This window comes from Sturnira hondurensis, unplaced genomic scaffold (assembly GCF_014824575.4).
Source record: "Sturnira hondurensis isolate 20B ecotype Veracruz unplaced genomic scaffold, ASM1482457v3 Scaffold0017436, whole genome shotgun sequence".
Classification (NCBI taxonomy): Eukaryota; Metazoa; Chordata; class Mammalia; order Chiroptera; family Phyllostomidae; genus Sturnira; species Sturnira hondurensis.
This window is the reverse complement of record NW_028090067.1, coordinates 1,942,098-1,960,218: the sequence shown is the minus strand read 5'-3', so window position 1 is coordinate 1,960,218 and position 18,121 is coordinate 1,942,098. Positions and strand designations below refer to the sequence as shown.

Below are 18,121 nucleotides of genomic sequence, written 5' to 3'. Positions count from 1 at the left end.
CAATTATGGTTTTATGAACCATAAAATGTACAATTTGATGGAGAAGGGAGAGATTTGGGATGTTGAGGAAAAACTGGAAAAGAAAAAAGGCAGAGTAAAATATATTGTTATATAGTAGGTATTTAATACTAATATTCCATAAAATTTTGAGCTAAATAAGAAGAGCTGCCACCATTTCCCTTCTACCTACCAACCTTCACTTTGAGCCTCTCTTTTAGGTTTTAGAGAGGTGAAATATTTTGGAATATTCAGTTATGTGTTTCTGAGTTTATGTTCCTAGAGTAAGCACCTAGTTCAGGACCAGATTTCTGAGTTTTATGCTGGTTGAGGGAAGTGTGACCTTCTCTGATCCTAAAGGAAGGTGAGAACACAGTCTGAGGGGAGGTGACAACACTGACTGTTCAACGAGATTTCATTTGAGGAAAGAAGGATGTTTCTAGACTGAATTTTACATAATTAGATGGGTGAAAATACCTAGATACTTAAAGAATAGCATTCATCTATGAAGCTCAGAGTATTTATTATGGATAATTTCCTTTCATCACAGGTACAGGTAAAAACTCTGCAGTAAGGAAGAAGACAGGGCTCTCATTTATTGAAAAACAATGTTACAGAAGATTCTTTGAAGAGTTACTTGCTCCCAGAATGGCACTACATGGTGCTAAGCTCAATATCATCGTACCCTGGGTCTTCTTGTCTCAGGACCAGACAGGATCCTTTCTCTTCCACGCTGGTGCTGACAGCTTTGCTAGGAGACTGCAGAGAGATGCCTGAAACAGTAAGGAGGATTCTGATTTCAGGGGTGACGAAAAGACAAGACAGAGTCCTATGAGGAAGGAGACTAGTACAAAGTGGCTGCCAGATATGTGTGGGGGCCCAGAGCTTGTGTGAAAGGCTAGACAGAGCGACTTTAGACTGATTCTGCTTCTCTGTGCGGTGTTGTCTTGGTCTCCAGAACTTGGAAGGAGGTGGAAGGAGAATAAAAAAGACATGAATGCTCTCTTCCACGCCAGTGACTTGGTATCTTAAGAAATGGAGGCAGGAAATGACCTCTCAAGAGCACCTCAGATGACCTTGCCTCAACACCCCAGTAACAGACCAAACCTGCCTAAAAGTTTCATGAGAACAGTCTGGGTCCTCTGTCGGATGCTCAAAGGGAGCAGCTCAAGCAGATCCCCCTGCTGCCCAGGGCCACACGCTCACATATTAACAGAAAGCCTAGTCCTAGGGAATGGAGGTTTTTGTCAATTAAAACACTGAGAGGAAATTGTGCCTTAGTTTCCTTTCAGTGCTGAGATGTTATGACTCCAATTTAGGCCACTGCATATTCTGTGTTAATAGTGGGCAATGTCAACTTAAAACATTTGGTTACATGGTTCTTCCAAAACAAATTTTTGTAGTTCAGAAATTTAATTTACATTGATATTAAAAAACTTTCCAGATTCCTTCTCACAATCTGAAGGAGACCCATAATTATTGTCAGAACATATACTTCAGCTTAAGGTATAAAATGGGAACAAAGCCACTGCAACTTGTAGAGATGTTTACATCGATTGATGGTGGACATGCACACAGTATGTTTCTCCTCTCAGAAGAGGTGAAATGGCTACAATATATTGAGATAAAGAAGAAAAAAGCAAACAAAATATAACCAGAGACATTGAAATTAAGAACAATCTAACAATAGCCAGAAGGGAGTGGGTAGAGGTCAGTGGGGAGAAGAATTTTCAGGAACTACTACAAAGGACACATGGACAAAACCAAGGGGGAGGGTGTAAGCAAGGGAGGGAGGTGAGTTTGGCTGGGGTGGAGGGGGGTGGTGGGGGGTAAATGCAGACAACTGTACTTGAACAACAATAAAGTAATTTAAAAAAAGAAGACATGAAATGACTACAGTATACTGGGATAAAGAAGAGCTGATCTTATCTAAGTATCCAAATAAAGACAAACTGACTGGTCCATACTCATCTTCTCCATCACAAGGAAGTGAGGCTACTGGAGACCAAGCTGCCCACTCACCTCTTTGGGAATACCAGACATCACCTCGCTCTTTTGGGAAAGAAAAATTCTCCCTCATGCCAGGGGAAGAAAGAATTTCAGCAACAGGTAACTCTTTAACATCATCATAACCGTCTCCTATGGCATTGACATATTGTCCTGGAGGCTCTGAAAACAGACAAGGATGTAGGTGAAATATCAGAATAGGATTAGACAAGTTGATGCCCTAAGTCCCTTGTAATGCAGAGATTCTAATAGCTAATAAATGTAGATACCATATTCCATTATTGTCTCAAAGGTATATGTTTGATCTCAATATTCTCAGACATTTTTAAAATCTTTTAAATATTCTAGTATATCAAGGTCAATAATATTTTTTTCTAACATGGGCTCTTATACCATAAAACATTAACAAAAGTTATTTTGCTATGAATTTCAGGTACTATTTTCAAGCATATGGTACCGAGTTGTAACATGTATTATGCACATATCAGTGAATAATGGAGGATGAATTTGGACTATGAAAACCTGGGCTGTCCACGTGCCTTCTGAAGCTGTAGGAGATACAGAACTCTTAAGTTCTTCTCCTAAGTCCTTTATAAATAAGAGCTTCTGGTGGTTGATAAGTATAGGCACCAAGCACTCCAATGTACTTCAGGGTTTACTAAAATACTTTTTGGATTAATATACACATAATCCACTAAATGGCCCAAATATACTATCTCAGGATCCAAACATACTTCCCAATGTTCTTTCTTGATACAGAATTTTTAAGGTGATCAGTTTTAGGTGTTTTAATAAATGGCTTTTGAATCTAATAATAATAGATGCATTATAACTGAATGGAAGTAACTGTGGATACAGAAACTCAGTCTGATCTTTTCTTTCTGTGGTCACAGAGTGGGCAGATGGAAAAAACTGTGAACTGGAGAGAAGGGATTCTTTCCATCCTAATCATAAGAGGAATTCTCCTCAGAGGGATTTTTCCTTTTCACCCCCGTCTTCCAAGGGAAGACCAGTCACTACTATCTGGAGCAGAGTCAGAGTCTCCACTCCCCTCCTCACCCCCTGTATAATACAGCAGCTTAGTCACTGAGTCATTAGATGGGTCACCTGATAAGGAGAAAAACATTATGGAAAAATGGTAAAACGTTTTTCTGTAGTAGGAGGTCCAATGTCATTGTTCAAAAAGAAACTTGAGACTTCAGACTTGTAGAGAGAGGTCTTTCAGTTCCTGGGTTAGCAGGAGGCTGATTGTGTGAGGTTGAGTTGGTGGCTGGGTCTGTGTTTGCTGAAGATAACCAGTGACCAGCTCGTGAACAGAAAGGAAGGCATGGAACCCACCTGAGCTGTCCAACAAGTCCTCCTTCTCTGGTTTTACCAGGTAATCAATCTCCTGGTACATGACCTCATCGGGAGCACCTTTGACAGCAGATAGAGCTGGGGAAAGTGACATGAGTGTAGAGACCGCCCTGCAGATGTTCACTTTACCAAGAGACAAAGCCATCAGTGTTCTCCAATGCTCATCTTTGAAACCCGCCCCCGTGGGCTATCAAGGTCCCTTCTTAGCCCTGTGCCCCTTTGGGACGGATCTAGGTTTCCCAACTCTGATTTTGACCCTATGCTGAATTCCGTGGGCACTATTCACATAGGAGGTCATAATTTTTTTAAAAGGAAGCCTACATTATTGAGCAGTTTTATATTCAACCCAGGATAAAGGATTCAATCCTTTCAAATTTTGAAGTCTGTTGAAGAGAAAGGGGAGCTTTGCCAGATAATGGGAAGAAGATCAATACTTGTGCACTTTTCTTTTTAAAAATATTTTATTTATTTATCTTTAGAGGGGAAGGGAAGGAGAGAAGGAGAGAACTATCAATGTACAGTTGCTTCTCATGAGTCCCCTGCTGGGAACTGGCCTGCAACCCAGGCATGTGCCCTGACTGGGAATCAAACAGCGATCGTGTGGTTCGCAGGCCCACACTCAATCCACTGAGCTACACCAGCCAGGGCACTTGTGCACTTTTCTTTATACCACAACTGACCAGTTCAATACCCTTCCCACTACTTTCCAGATCACTTAGCATCCCTATGGCCCACTGTGGTGCTCTGCTCTCTATCTGTGTAGCTGAATCCCCAGGATGGTAAGGGCCAGAAAAAAAAAAAGAGCCCCCAGTATGCTACAGAGGATCTCAGTAAGGAGGAGATGCCAGAGATGAGCTGATCTGGTCTGGTGCCAGAGGAGAGAAGTGGGTTGTGCATGCGGTTTTAGAGAGGTTGATAAATCCAGGAGAACACGTCTTTATCCTGGTTATCTCCTGGGTCCTCAAGACCATGAAATCACCACTCACATACAGTGGGTCTGCCTGAACCCCAAGATGTGATCAACCCAGGTCCTGCCCTGAGCTTTGTCAACCCAAACTGAACCTGGTTTTAAGGAATTTTTACAAAATGTTAGCTGGTAAAACTTTGGAGAATCATAGCTCCCACAACTTTGTAGGATTATTAATACCTGATCAATAGGGCTTTCCTATACTGACATGATTGATTTTTGTCAGAAATATGTTAATTCCATTGTTCAGGCCCCTAATATATATGGGTGTCTTTTCTATCACAGATCAGGCAATAGTCTCTCCTGCAGCCAGAGCACAGAATAGCAGGTTAATTGAAGAAGTACTTTTGGGTACAAAGTCATTTCTCCTTCAATCATAGCTCAAAGCCCTGACCTCTAACTCCCAGAGCACCTCACTCCAGCATCCTCCTTGTGCTGGCCGTTGCTCTGCTTCCAGGGCTCTGGAGCACAGGCCCACAGGGAGGACTCTCTGCCCCTGCACTGCACCTCATCCAGCCAGATGTGCCCTTTTCCTGGGCCAAACGCTGCCTCCTGCAGGGCTTCCAGGGCAGAGCCACAGCCCAGCTGCTGACACACCACCTCAGCCTCTGCCAGGCTTCAGGAGTCATCACACACTGTGCCCCAGGAGCCACTGTGCCAAACCTCCACTCGCCCCGAGCACTCAGTGTCTCTATCCCTCAGTTGGAGCTTGTCTCTGTCTGACAAGGTGGCAGTACCTTGTTACCACCCCTGGTGGGAGAGAAGGAGCCCTGGGAGCCCACAGGGGAGGTGGGAGGGGCTGATGTACCTGTGCAGGGGCCAGCAGTGGGACAGCTCTTGAATCTCATTCCTGCAGAAGCAGACAATGGGGAAGCACTGGGTCAGGGACACCTGGGTGTGGTCTTGCCTCACAACCAGGTTGTTTAGGGTCCTTGACTCAGTCCAGTGACAAGGGAAAACACAGGCCTCATAATTAATCTAATGGCCTGAGTTACTGAGACATTCACTGGATCTTAGCCTCTAGCACCAGAATAAATTACTTTTACTATTTACTTGTTTATCACTCTCTCCATTCCACTACAAACAGAAACACAGACACTCACACACATACACTTGAATGAAAGCTCCCTAGAGTAAGGACCTTGAGTATCTTATTCACCTCTGTGTTTCTGCTATCAAGACAACACCTGGCACATTGTACGCATTCATTCAACAAGTATACATTGAGAATCTCCTATAAATACTCCGTATAAATGCTTGACAAATATTTATTGAATAAATGAGTAGATGAATAAAATCCAGTGAAATGTAATTCTTTTATATTCTCATACCTCAGTAAGAATATAAAGGAAATACAAATTAGTGATAGTGCTTTGTGGTAAAAAAAATAGTGTATATTAAAATAATTAGTTAATAAACACAGAATTGATTTATATTCAATATTGCACTTACATAATTTGTAGTGGAGAACTATAATATTAGTTCTAAACTACTCATCCGTTATTCAGTATGACATGTGGGCAAGCAAAAATTACAATAGTAAGAGGAAACTGCTAAAAAAGGTAATACTCAGAATAGAACAAGTAGAATTCAGAGAAAGATAGGTGAACAATATTGAGCTATTAATAGAAATGTCTGCATAAACATGCAGTAATAAAAATTACATCGAGAGGACACAGAGATAAAAGGGTAAAAATACAACAAGGACATATACATAAACACAAAACAGAAATGTACATGACACTTACAAAATATCAAAATCTGTATATCCTCTCCACATCATTCTATCCAACCTCTACCCTATGCAGAGAATGCCTCAGAGAACGATGGCAGGAATTCTCTGTGGGCTGGCTGCTCACTTTCACGGTCAGAGACTTCACTACCTCCCAATTCATGATGCTTGAGTAGGAAAAATATAATCAGTATAAAGTCGAACATACAAGGTAGGCAAAAGTTGGTTTACATACAGTTGTGAGTATATAAGTTTATGCTAGTTTTTTAAAATTAATTACTTTATGATTTATTTGTATTAGAGCAATAAACCTACTTTTGCCCAACCCTGTATGTTTGGTTTTCAATAGGGAAAAACAAAGAGATGAGAAAAGAGTCAAGGAAAGGAACAAGTTCTGCCTATGATATATCTATTGCCATATTCTCCCCAGCAGTGAATTTCAGGCAACTCCTAGTGTGTTGTTCAAGGCCTACCTGAATGGGCTGTGTATGTGCATGTGTGAGAGAGAGAGAGAGTGAAAGAAGGTAAAATACATTCACCAGTACATAGAGATTATATACAAATAGTGTATTACAAACTTTTGTGTAGATTGGAAAAATGGAAATCAATGTTACTACCAACAAGTAGGCAAATAGTTGCACAAACTGTAGTACTAGTCTGTTATGAATAAGGTGTTTGCTGTTGTTTCACAGATGACTTACCTGGAGGGACATCCATGATATAGGAAGTGATAAAAGCCAATATAAGGATGATATGTATGATATAATTTCAATATTGTGAAAACAAATATCAATACACCACCAAATAAACCCACTTATGGGTATTTACATTGTACTCTTCCCATCCCACATCATCCTTACATGTTTACTAGAGCAGAACCAAAAGAAAGAGAAAGCTGGGAGGAGAGGGTCAGGCATGTCAAACAATGTATTTCTCCTGCCAAAAAACCACTACCATGGAAACTATTCTCATGATTGTGAAGCCTGCAGCTATGGGCAACTGAATATTGGAGGCTTCATCATGACAACGCGCCCACTCACGCATCACATCTGATGCAGTTTTTTCGTGAAACATCAAATCACCCAAGTGACTCAGCTCCCCTACAGCCCAGATATGGTGCCCAGCAGCTCTGGGCTTTTCCCAAAACTAAAATCATCTTTGAAAGGGAAGAGATTCCAGACCTTCAATGAGATTCAGAAAAATATGACAGGGCCGCTGTTGGCAATTGGGTGAACTGTGTGAGGTCCCAAGGTGCCTACTTTGACGGGGACTGAGGCAACATTGTCCAAAGTACAGTGTTGCTTGTATCTTATTCAATCAATGTCCCTTTTCCATATTACGTAGTTGAATAGTTACTGCACAGACCTCATATATTACTACCAAAAATATCTATCATAGAAATTTTTCTGAACTTCATAAACTATATTTACATTTATTTTTTCCAAAACTCCCCATATACTACCTGAAATCAAAATTTGGGAAATAGTACACTACATTAGAAAGCTCAAAACCCATAACCTTTGAAGCTCTCCACATTTGGAACTCTCTTCTTCAGTGCCATTAGCTAGTTCCTTACAGTTGTTTTAGGAACAAGCAATACTGAACTGCTCAGCATTTCCTAAACCATTAGGGTCTTTTGAAACTCTGTGATTTGTACATGTTTTTCCTTTCTGAAATGACCTTTTTTTACTCATGAGCCTTTAATTTATTTTCACTTATCTCTCCCAATTTTAAATAAGTTGTCACTTTAATCATGTCAGTTCAATATGTTAAATTGGTTTAGTGTAATCAACGAATATTAAATGAAATAGGGTCCTGCTGAGGAATATTTATATATTATTTGTTTTGTACTCCCCAAATAACTTATTTAAAAAGTGAATATATTTCTCACTGCAGAGAATATATGTTTTTGCTTTTACTACCACTTTTAATAGGTTCATGACTTGACTGAATGCTCTCTGGCTCTTGTTATCACAATTCCCTTTTCCAGACATGGTAAAACTAAGGTGGGTTCTGTCCCTGTGTGCCACATTATTCAAACACAAGGGACCAACACAGCAACTTCACTCTAGCTAACCAACAATACACTTTTAGAATTTCTGGCTTCGTTCAATCATCAAATGAGTACCATGGCCAATTCATTGCACATCACTTTTTCCTTTTTGTATATCCTGCCAGAAAAGTTTGACTGGATCTCTCTAAGTGGCAGTAATTGCCTGGACACAGTCTGAGTTTTAATCCTGCAATAATCGTCCTAACTACACAATATTAAATGTATTTCCCAGTTAAAGAAGACTAAGCTCCCATTGAGAGGAAATAAGATTGAAAGAGAATTAAAACCTCTTTACTAAGACAGACTCAGACTCTGAATGGCAGCATAAAGCAAAGAGAAACCCTGTCTTTGAGATGCTGAAGACCCTCTTGCTCTAAAGAGGGTTTGAGAGAAAGACTTTGCACCAAACTTTGTGTGAGGACTACTTTCCTGTCACTATCTCCTCTGATCTAGTGCATATCAACCCATTAGTCCCAGAGTCAGCTCTGGGCCAGAGTCAGGTAGATGGATCTGGAACAGTTGGGGAACGTATTTTTTTCTGTTTAGATATAACCTCAGGAATATGATTTATAAATCCAAATCAATATCCAAATTAGAGCAAGAGAAATAAAGTGAAGATCCGCACGGTAACATTCTTGCACTTCTACTCTCCATCACTCAAGAAAAGAAGCATACAGAAATAAATGCTTAGCACTTTTCACAAGAGGCTGTGAAGATTATGTGTTGTGAACCAGAGTAAAAAGAGCAGAGGGACTACAGAGAAATGAGCATGTTAAGTAGAGAGTTAATTTTGGTTTCTGAATCACTACAAAGGAGGTGGTTATTTGAGGGTGTTCAAAAGTTAACATAAAAAGCTCACATCCATTGAAATATGTAAAAGATTGTGTAAATAACATAGGAAAACTACTCATCACTTTGGAAGCAGTAAGTGTGGAAGAAACAAGCAAAGATGTAAAAAAATGATTATGTGTATTTGTAGATCTAAACAAGAGGGAAGTTTAGTATTACACTTCAGTACCGAGCAATCACCTGGTAACTGTTATTCTATTCTCCATCTATATAGTTTTGTCATTTTCTAATGTTATATAAATAGAATCATATAACCTTTGGATGTAACATCCTGCAACTTTTTTCACTGAACATAATATTCTTTTAAGCCCATTCAGGTTGTTGTATGTAAGCCCATTCAGGTTGTTGTATGTATCAGTAGTCCATTCCTTTTTATTGCAGAAGTGTGTTCTTCTGTGAGGATGTATCACACAGTTCAACCATGGCCCCTTAAAGGCATTGGGCTGTTTCCAATATTTTGTTATTACAAATAAAATTGCTTAGAACATTTGTGTAAAGGCTTTGCATGAACATAAATTTTTATTCTCTGGGTTAAATGTCCAATGTAATGCTGCCTCATACGGTAAGTGCATGTTTAGTTTGAAGACACTGCCAAAGTTGGTGTACCCACCAACAATGTATGAGAGAGCCAGTTTCTCTGCATCTTCATCAGTATTTGTTGTGATTGCTATTCTTCATTTTAGCTGCTCTGACTAATGTGCAGTAATCAACCTATGCCTTTTAATCGGACTATTTGGTTCATTTCCATCTAATATAATTATAAAATGGTCAGGTTTAGCAATGCCATTTTGCTCTCTATTTTCTATTTACTCTTTTTCTCTCTTTTGCTCATCTTTTCCTGCCTTCTTTTTATTTAACTGAACATATGTAATATTCTGGTTTAATTCTTCTACTGGCTTTTTAGAGGTTCCAATTTTTAGTGGTTCCTCTAGAAATTAGAATATGCACCATTATTCTATCACAGTCTTGTCAGAGGAAATACTGTACTACATCAGGTAAAGTATAAGGACTTTGCAACAACATGTTTTGATTATTCCCATGTTTAGTGCTACTGCTCTCATATGTATTGTACCTTGTATGGATTTTGATGATTATACCATATCTTTAAATATGTAAAACTCATAAACAAAAGTTCCTGATTCTTCTGTCTATACTCCTTCTGGATCGTCTCTGTCTAGGTCTTCTATTTTTTGCTTTCTTGTCCACTTAGTTGCAGGTCTGGCACAGTGCCAATTTGTCCTCCATCAACTTCCAATGGAGAGAGATGAGTTGATGTAATTTGCTTAGAGTGATTTATAATTAGACAAGAAATGACAAATGGAGAGGAAGTGAAGAATTAAGAGGAAGTGATGGAGAAGAAAGTCTGAATTTAGAAGGATTTGATAACTGCCCTGCCCAGTGAGGCTCAGTTAGTTGGGCATCATCGTGCCAACTGAAAGGTCATGGGTTTCCTGGTCAGGACATATGCCTGTGTTGTGAGTGTAGACACTGGTTGGGGCTTGCACAAGAGGTCCATTTACACAATGAAATACTATGCAACAGTAAAAAAGAAAGAATTCTACCATTTGCAACAATATGGATGGACCTGGAGACTATTATGCTAAGTGAAACAAGCCAGTCAATGACAGACAAATACCATATGATGTCACTTATAAGCAGAGCCTAATTAAAAGCAGAAACTAACATGCAAAGTAGAGGCAGAGACATTGAAAGCATGCAACAGACTGACAGCTGTGAGAGGGGAGGGTGGAGAAGGGGATTGGTTGAAAGAAGGTGAAGGGACTAGTCAATGCACATATATGAATGACCCATGGACATGAACAATGGGGTGGGGATTGACTGTGGGAATGAGGGGTAGGCTGGGTGGAGAAGGGCAAAGTGGGAAAATTAGAACAACTATAATAACATAAACAATAAAATATTTAAAAGAAAAAAGGACAAAGTTATGGAAAAACAGCTACCAAAACTGCAGAGTGCATCCTCGCTCTCCAGGAATCTAAAAGCATGGGAGGATGGCACGGGGTCTAAGTGATGCCATCAAACATATGTAGTCATCCACATTAGAATGTAGAAGAAGAATGGGCTTTAAGAAGTTCAAGTTCATCCTGTTTAGGCCAGAGACAAAATAGGACAGGGATCTATTTGTCCCACTCACCTGGCTGAAAATCTCTCACCCCACTCTTCTTTGGGGGCACTTCCCATTCACCCATCTGAGAGGCAGAAGGAGACTTTGGCACTGGTGCCACTTCTGCATTTTTGTAACCCTCACGCAAGGCGTCAGTCCTCTGGGCTGGAGCTTCTATGGGCAGACAAGGGGGTCCAGTAAAGCCATAGTAAATGGGTTTGTTGAGTTGAACCTGCAGTCCTTTCTGACCCACAGATTCTAATGGCTGCTAAACAGGGGCACCATTCACCTCATGCTTTAACAGGTCTTTCCCCGGCCATCTATTTCATTTCTGTATGCCAATAAACGGGAAAATGATCCAAATAGCTCAATATTTTTCAAAGTAACTCTTATACCATGGGCCATTACTAAAATATTTTATCAGGTTATACTTTCCAGATGTTACTTTTAAAAACAATTTGTGCTCTTGTGACTGAATGAGGGTGGTTCTGGATGCTGAGAGCTTGGCCCCAGCAAGAGGCATCGCAGGGCTGCCAGAGAAGAGAGAGACTGGAGCCCAGTGAGACAAGGAAACCCTCTCATCTCAGTCAGAGGGAGACTATTCCCCCCGGCTCTCATCTCTGGGGAAGTTCCCTTGCCCCCAGTGCCCAGCCAGGGCAGATATCCACCTCTCCTACCTGGAACAGATTTATAGTCACTATTCTACTCACCATCCCTGGTGTAATATGGCAGTTTTGTTACTGAGTCATCTGACAGGAACTCTGCAGTGGAGAAAAACATCGCAAAAACAAACAGAACAATCCTTCCTGCATCCAGAGGCTCCACAGTAAGGCCAGAAGAAATGATGGGTTAGCATGGCTCTCGTGGTGTCAAGGGAAGGCTAGGAGGTCACAGGGGCTGTGAACAGGCCCCTCTTGCCTCTGTGAGCCTGGGGTACATGTGGGGTCCGCAGATGCTAAGAAGACATGGCTCACAGTCAGTGGATGACTGAGAAGTGGAGGTCCCAGGAGAACAAGGCAGGGACACTCACCTGGGCTGCTCAGAAAATCCTCTTTCTTTGGTGTTACGAGATAATCAATCTCCTCATATATGGCCTTGTCAAGAGCATCTTCAAAGCTGGATAAGCCTGAGAAAACCACCAGCAGGTCAGAAATTACCCCTTGACGCAGCGATGAACCAATAGGCTGATCCTTCATTGTCTCCTCTGCTCACAAGTGGAAAAATCCTCAGAGTTTCCAAGCCCCACCCCTAGTCTTATGCCCAAAGCACCATGTCTGCACCTTCTTTCATTGTCTGATCCAAAGCTCAGCTCCTACTTTTTCATCTCACATATAAAGCCATGATTATGAGAGCTAATAGCCCACTCTCCAAAATCAGCCATTAGAGGCTAATGAGGGGCAGATGGATTTTGCAAACTAAGGGCTAAGAACAGATACCTTGCCCAGTTTTCCCCTTGGCACTCCTGCCCCATTTCCTGCCTGCATACACTTTCCATGTTATCCAGTTCCCCCTGCAGCCCACCTTTGTGCTCTGTTCTCCGTCTGTGCAGCTGAATCACCAGGATGATGAGGACCAGGAAGAGAAGGGCCCCTAGAATGAGGCAAAGGGTCCCAGGCAGGAAGAAAATGCCAGGGACAGAACTTGGGCCAGATCTGTTCCCTAAAAGAACAAAGCCAAGAAGATTTGGAGAAGGACATAGGTATAGGGAATCTCACACCAATATTTCCAGAGAGCTCAGGACAGTGACATCCCAGCTTCCAACATAATGGGATTGACTGTGACCCTAGAGGGCACTCTACCAGCCAATGTTCTAAGATAAATTCAACTCTACTCTGGTGTGGTCCATGGAGTGCTGGGGGTTATTAGGAAGCCCTGGAACTACAATAATCTCTGAGGGTCAGGGCACAGCTTCAGCCCCTTCTCTAGAGCATCACCAGACTAGAGCGTCAAACAATCTTGGTATAGGTGTCACCTGCTGAGGAGCAAGGCTCATGGGCAGGTAAAGAAAAACAGATTCTGCAACACAAGAACCAGTGCCCATGGCCTGAGTGTGTGAGAAACTTCTGGCACGGTGAACCTAAGAAGGGGAAGTTTGTCCAAGGAAAACACCCTGATAACTACCCACCACCCAGTTGCTTCTTAGGATCTTTTCTTTTCTCAGTTGGCTAATTCTGTCAGAGATCCTACAGAACATTTCCCAAGAATTTGACCATGGTCTCATATCCATGGATCATGGCACTGTACCTGCTGTAGTGGTTGGTAACATTGATCTTTTACCTAGAGAGAAAGACAGGAGTTGGGAACACAGGAATTGGCCAGAATGCAGGGTAACCCACTTGTCTCACCTAAGCCCTGAAATCTCCCTTTGGTTAGCACAATATCACTGCTGAGTCCTCCCAGCTCCCCTTTTCCCAATTCAGGCCTACAGCCCCTAGATATTCCTTAATACCAACTGCCCATCTTACCCCAGTCCAGCCCATTCTCCCACCCCTGCTCCAGCTCAACCAGAGCCCAACCCACTCTCCACCACTCACCAGAGCACCTCACTCCAGCGTCCTCCNATTCCATTGTTCAGGCCCCTAATATATATGGGTGTCTTTTCTATCACAGATCAGGCAATAGTCTCTCCTGCAGCCAGAGCACAGAATAGCAGGTTAATTGAAGAAGTACTTTTGGGTACAAAGTCATTTCTCCTTCAATCATAGCTCAAAGCCCTGACCTCTAACTCCCAGAGCACCTCACTCCAGCGTCCTCCTCATGCTTGCAGTCACTCTGCCCCCAGGGCTCCGCAGCACAGGCCCACAGGGAGGACTCTCTGCCCCTGCACTGCACCTCATCCAGCCAGATGAGCCCTTTTCCTGGGCCAAACGCTGCCTCCTGCAGGGCTTCCAGGGCAGAGCCACAGCCCAGCTGCTGACACACCACCTCAGCCTCTGCCAGGCTCCAGGAGTCATCACACACTGTGCCCCAGGAGCCACTGTGCCAAACCTCCACTCGCCCCGAGCACTCAGTGTCTCCATCCCTCAGTTGGAGCTTGTCTCTGACTGACAAGGTGGCAGTACCTTGTTACCACCCCTGGTGGGAGAGAAGGAGCCCTGGGAGCCCACAGGGGAGGTGGGAGGGGCTGATGTACCTGTGCAGGGGCCAGCAGTGGGACAGCTCTTGAATCTCATTCCTGCAGAAGCAGACAATGGGGAAGCACTGGGTCAGGGATGGCTGGGCGTGGTCTTGCCTCACAACCAGGTTGTTTAGGGTCCTTGACTCAGTCCAGTGACAAGGGAAAACACAGGCCTCATAATTAATCTAATGGCCTGGGTTATTGAGACATTCACTGGATCTTAGCCTCTAGCACCAGAATAAATTACTTTTATTATTTACTTGTTTATCACTCTCTCCATTCCACTACAAATACAAATACAAAGACACACATATACACCCCCGAATGAAAGTGTCCCTAAATAAGGGCCTTGCATATCTTTTCACTTCTGTGTTTCTGCTATTAAGACAATGTGTTGCACATTGTACACATTTATTCAACAAGTATACATTGAGAATCTCCTGTAAATGCTATGTATAGGAGCTTGATGAACATTTATTGAGTGAATGAATCAATGAATAAAATCCAGTGAAATAAAATTCTTTTAAATCTTGCTGATTAGCAAGAAATTAACATTAATGACATGTGGTAATAAATAGTGAATGTTAAAAACAAATAAGTCTAAAATCATAGAAGTGATTTGTATTCAATATTGCACTTATACTTTTCAAAGGGAAATTATACAACAAATTGTAAACTTTCCTTATAATTTTTTCAATGTGAAAAATGGACAAGCCAAAAAGATGACTATAGGGTCAGGACACTTTTTTTTAAAGAACTAGAACAAGTAGAATTAGAGAAAGATAGATTACTAGTTAGTTAGTTAGACAGAAGTGTCTCTATAAGACTCAAATAAAAATACTAAAAAAAACTACATTAAGAAGACACAGAGATTCAAAACAAAACACACGTAAGAATTGAAACCAAAGAAAATAGACACAAATTCAGAACAACACAAGAAAACAGAAGTATACACAGTACTTGCCATAAAATGTCAGAGAAGATATTATCTTTCCATCTCATCCTGTCAAACCTCCTGTCCTATGCAGAGAACATCTCTGAAAATAATGGCAGGACCTTTCTGAGGTGGTTGTGACTTCAGGATTGAAAACCTCACTACCTCTTATTTATTGTGTTCAACTGATGAAAATTACCATTACTGTAAGGTCTTATCGTTTAATATTTCTTCAGTCTTTCACAAGAGTAAGAAGACAAAAATGAAGAAAGAGAAGCAAGGAAGGGAGTGAGACTCTGCCTATAAAATATCTATTTCTCACTGGTGTGGATTTCAGGCAACTGGCATCATATTGTCCTTATTGTCCACACTACCTGAATGGGGTATAGTGTGGTGGAGGGGCGGGAACAAACCATGAGATGGGAAAAAGTGTTGAGGGAAGAGAAAACACTGTGAAAATGCAAAAGAAGGAAGGGAGAGACGGAAAGAAGAGAGGGAAGGAAAGAAGGAGAAGGGAAGGAGGAGAAAGAAAGAGAAGCAAAGTAACTGTTACCCTTATTCAAACTTCAAGTAGAATGAGACTTGTGGGCTTTGTAAGCTTATTGATTCTGGAGTGCCTATGCGGTTTGGCTTAAGAATCAAGTTGTCGAAAAATCTCAGCATCTTCTATCTAGTTACGAAGAAGACAATTCAAAATAATTAACCTGAGAAAGTAATTTGACCATATCTAAGATTTGTGTGTGTGCACATACCTCCTTATCCTTTGATCTAATAATATAAATATTGGGAGTAATCCTATTGCAATAAACTCACTAGTTTGTAGAGATACACTATGATAATATCTATCAGAAGATTATTTGGATAGGGAAAAATTGAAAATAATTGGACTTCCAATAAATAAGCAAATGTTTACAAGAACTGTAGTACCGACTTCATGTGAATAAATAATTGCCATTATTTAAATGAATTACCTCTACCTGGAGGACAGTGTGGTGACTGAGGGGGAGAGGAGGTTAGGTGGAGGTGGAACAGGATATGAGAAGGATAAATGGTAATGGAACAGCTACCAAAAATAAATAAATTATTAAAAAATCCAATTTAACAATAATATATATGGTTGAATCTCAACTTTGTAAAAACCAATACTAAAACACCATCCACATAAATTCTTTTCTGGGCATGAATTTGGAAACGCTTTAGTGAAAATGGATGAACTAAGAAAATGGTACTTACTAGTCCATTAATCTTGTTTGTGTCAGGAGGATATGAATGAACAAGGAGTCATGGGATAGGATTCTCCTTTTATATCTTATGTCTTTCCTGCTTACAGCAAGGAAGCATTGTTTTTGTAATTTAAATGAAAGAGAAAGGAATTGGCCTTTTTCTAATCTTAAACTAGTAGGAAGAACACAAATTCCCTAGTGCCAAGCCTGGTGCAGACCCAACAGGAGCAAGTGCAGCTGATTCGGTGAAGAGACAGAGACAAGCCAAAGGGGATATAAGGAAAGGCTGGCAGGCCAATCTGCTTGCCTCCAGTGTCTTTTATGTATAACAGTGTTCACTCCCTGGGCGACCATATCAGAGTGGCAAGAGTCTCTTGCGATACTTGCGCTTAGAATAAACCAAAACCTGCCTCCTGGTAACCTCCATCCATCTTGTCAGGGCCCCGCCCCCTTGAGGAGCTCATGGTGAGTCCCCTCCTTTTGCATGGGAAGTCCTCCACAGTGTGAGGCCAATAACCAGGCTACATCTACTCTGGTATTTCTGCTAATTAACCTAATTACAGACTCCCTGTAATGTGGTTTCCAGTTGTGTTTGCAAATGGAACACATGCACCTAGACAGTGAAATGTGCTAGCATCACTTCTAAAGGCAGTTCATGCTACTATGGGTCAACACATTAATCACCTTAGTAATGAAAAGAAATTTATTTCCAGCATTGGATACAACATTCCAGCACCTTAATTCCAACTTTCCACCTTTCATTCACTAGTTGATTCTTGCACCTTTCATGGTTTCTCAAAAGCGTTGTGTGCATTTTCCCCATCACCCTATCCTTTGATATTTTTATTTCTGGTTTCCACCCTCTGCCCAACACTCCACTCTAAAAAGAGGTCTAGTTAGGACAATGAATGGCATACAATGAATTTAATGGGCACACTTCAGTTCTCATTTACTTAGTATCTTAGTAGTATTTAACACATAAGAGTATTCCCTTTTCCTTGAAACAGAATGCCCTGCCCAGTTTTTAAATGTTAATGTTCCTTGGATTCTGTCCTAGGAATATTTATTTTCCTATGATATCATCCATTCTGATGTAAGCATCTCTATGACAACATCCAAATTTGTATCTCCCACCCAGATTTTCTTCCTAAATTCAAGTTGCCTAATGACAGCTGCCTGTACCTGAGTATTCTTATTCTTTGAATTTAACATACCCAAATTGAGCCTGTGGATTTCCTCCCATAAAGTTCTGTTTCCCATATTAAGGAAAGGCACTGCCATATCTCTAGCAGTCAGCTGTAACTCCTCCAAGCTATATTAAGTCACCACTATACCACGGTGCATGTACATTTCCCCTGCAATAATCCTTCATTTATCTTGTACTCAAACGATTTTTTATTTTTATTTATTGCTGAGAGAGAAAGAGAGAGAGAGAGAGAGAGAGAGAGAGAGAGAGAGATAGAGATCAACTTGGTGTTCTACTGATTACAGCATTCACTAGTTGATTCTTGGATGTGCCCTGACTGGGGATTGAACCTGTAACCTTAGTGTATTGGATGATGCTCTAACAACCTGAGCTACCCCACTAGGGCCAAAAGATGTTTTTTTTAAATGCAAAATTGATCAATTTACTTCCGAGTTTAAAAACCTTTCAATTAGTTTAGGTTATACCTTCATGAAAATATTTTTAATTTTGACTACACGCACAGGTTATTAATTTATTCAGAACCCCTATTTGACTGTCTACTGCACGCCACATA

The 18,121-nt window shown here is 41.1% G+C and overlaps 1 protein-coding gene and 1 long non-coding RNA gene across 2 annotated transcripts in view; both read right to left on the bottom strand.

Annotated features, from left to right (window-relative positions):
- Nucleotides 1–503: 503 nt before the first annotated feature.
- On the bottom strand, nucleotides 504–2,153 carry LOC119002221 (uncharacterized). Its single transcript, XR_005069709.1, has 2 exons — nucleotides 2,020–2,153; nucleotides 504–770 (listed from the first exon to the last, which is right to left on the bottom strand). It is a non-coding gene; the product is annotated as an uncharacterized LOC119002221 (long non-coding RNA).
- Nucleotides 2,154–2,989: 836 nt separating this feature from the next.
- LOC119002429 (antigen WC1.1-like) overlaps nucleotides 2,990–18,121 on the bottom strand; it is a 39,929-nt gene continuing 24,797 nt past the window's right edge. Inside the window, exons 8-15 of the mRNA XM_037068350.1 lie at nucleotides 14,220–14,261; nucleotides 13,813–14,130; nucleotides 13,331–13,363; nucleotides 12,608–12,745; nucleotides 12,117–12,212; nucleotides 11,117–11,251; nucleotides 3,343–3,420; nucleotides 2,990–3,111 (exon numbers count right to left, since the gene is read on the bottom strand). Coding sequence (XP_036924245.1) covers nucleotides 2,990–3,111; nucleotides 3,343–3,420; nucleotides 11,117–11,251; nucleotides 12,117–12,212; nucleotides 12,608–12,745; nucleotides 13,331–13,363; nucleotides 13,813–14,130; nucleotides 14,220–14,261 — 962 coding nt within the window. The remainder of the gene's footprint in view (nucleotides 3,112–3,342; nucleotides 3,421–11,116; nucleotides 11,252–12,116; nucleotides 12,213–12,607; nucleotides 12,746–13,330; nucleotides 13,364–13,812; nucleotides 14,131–14,219; nucleotides 14,262–18,121) is intronic.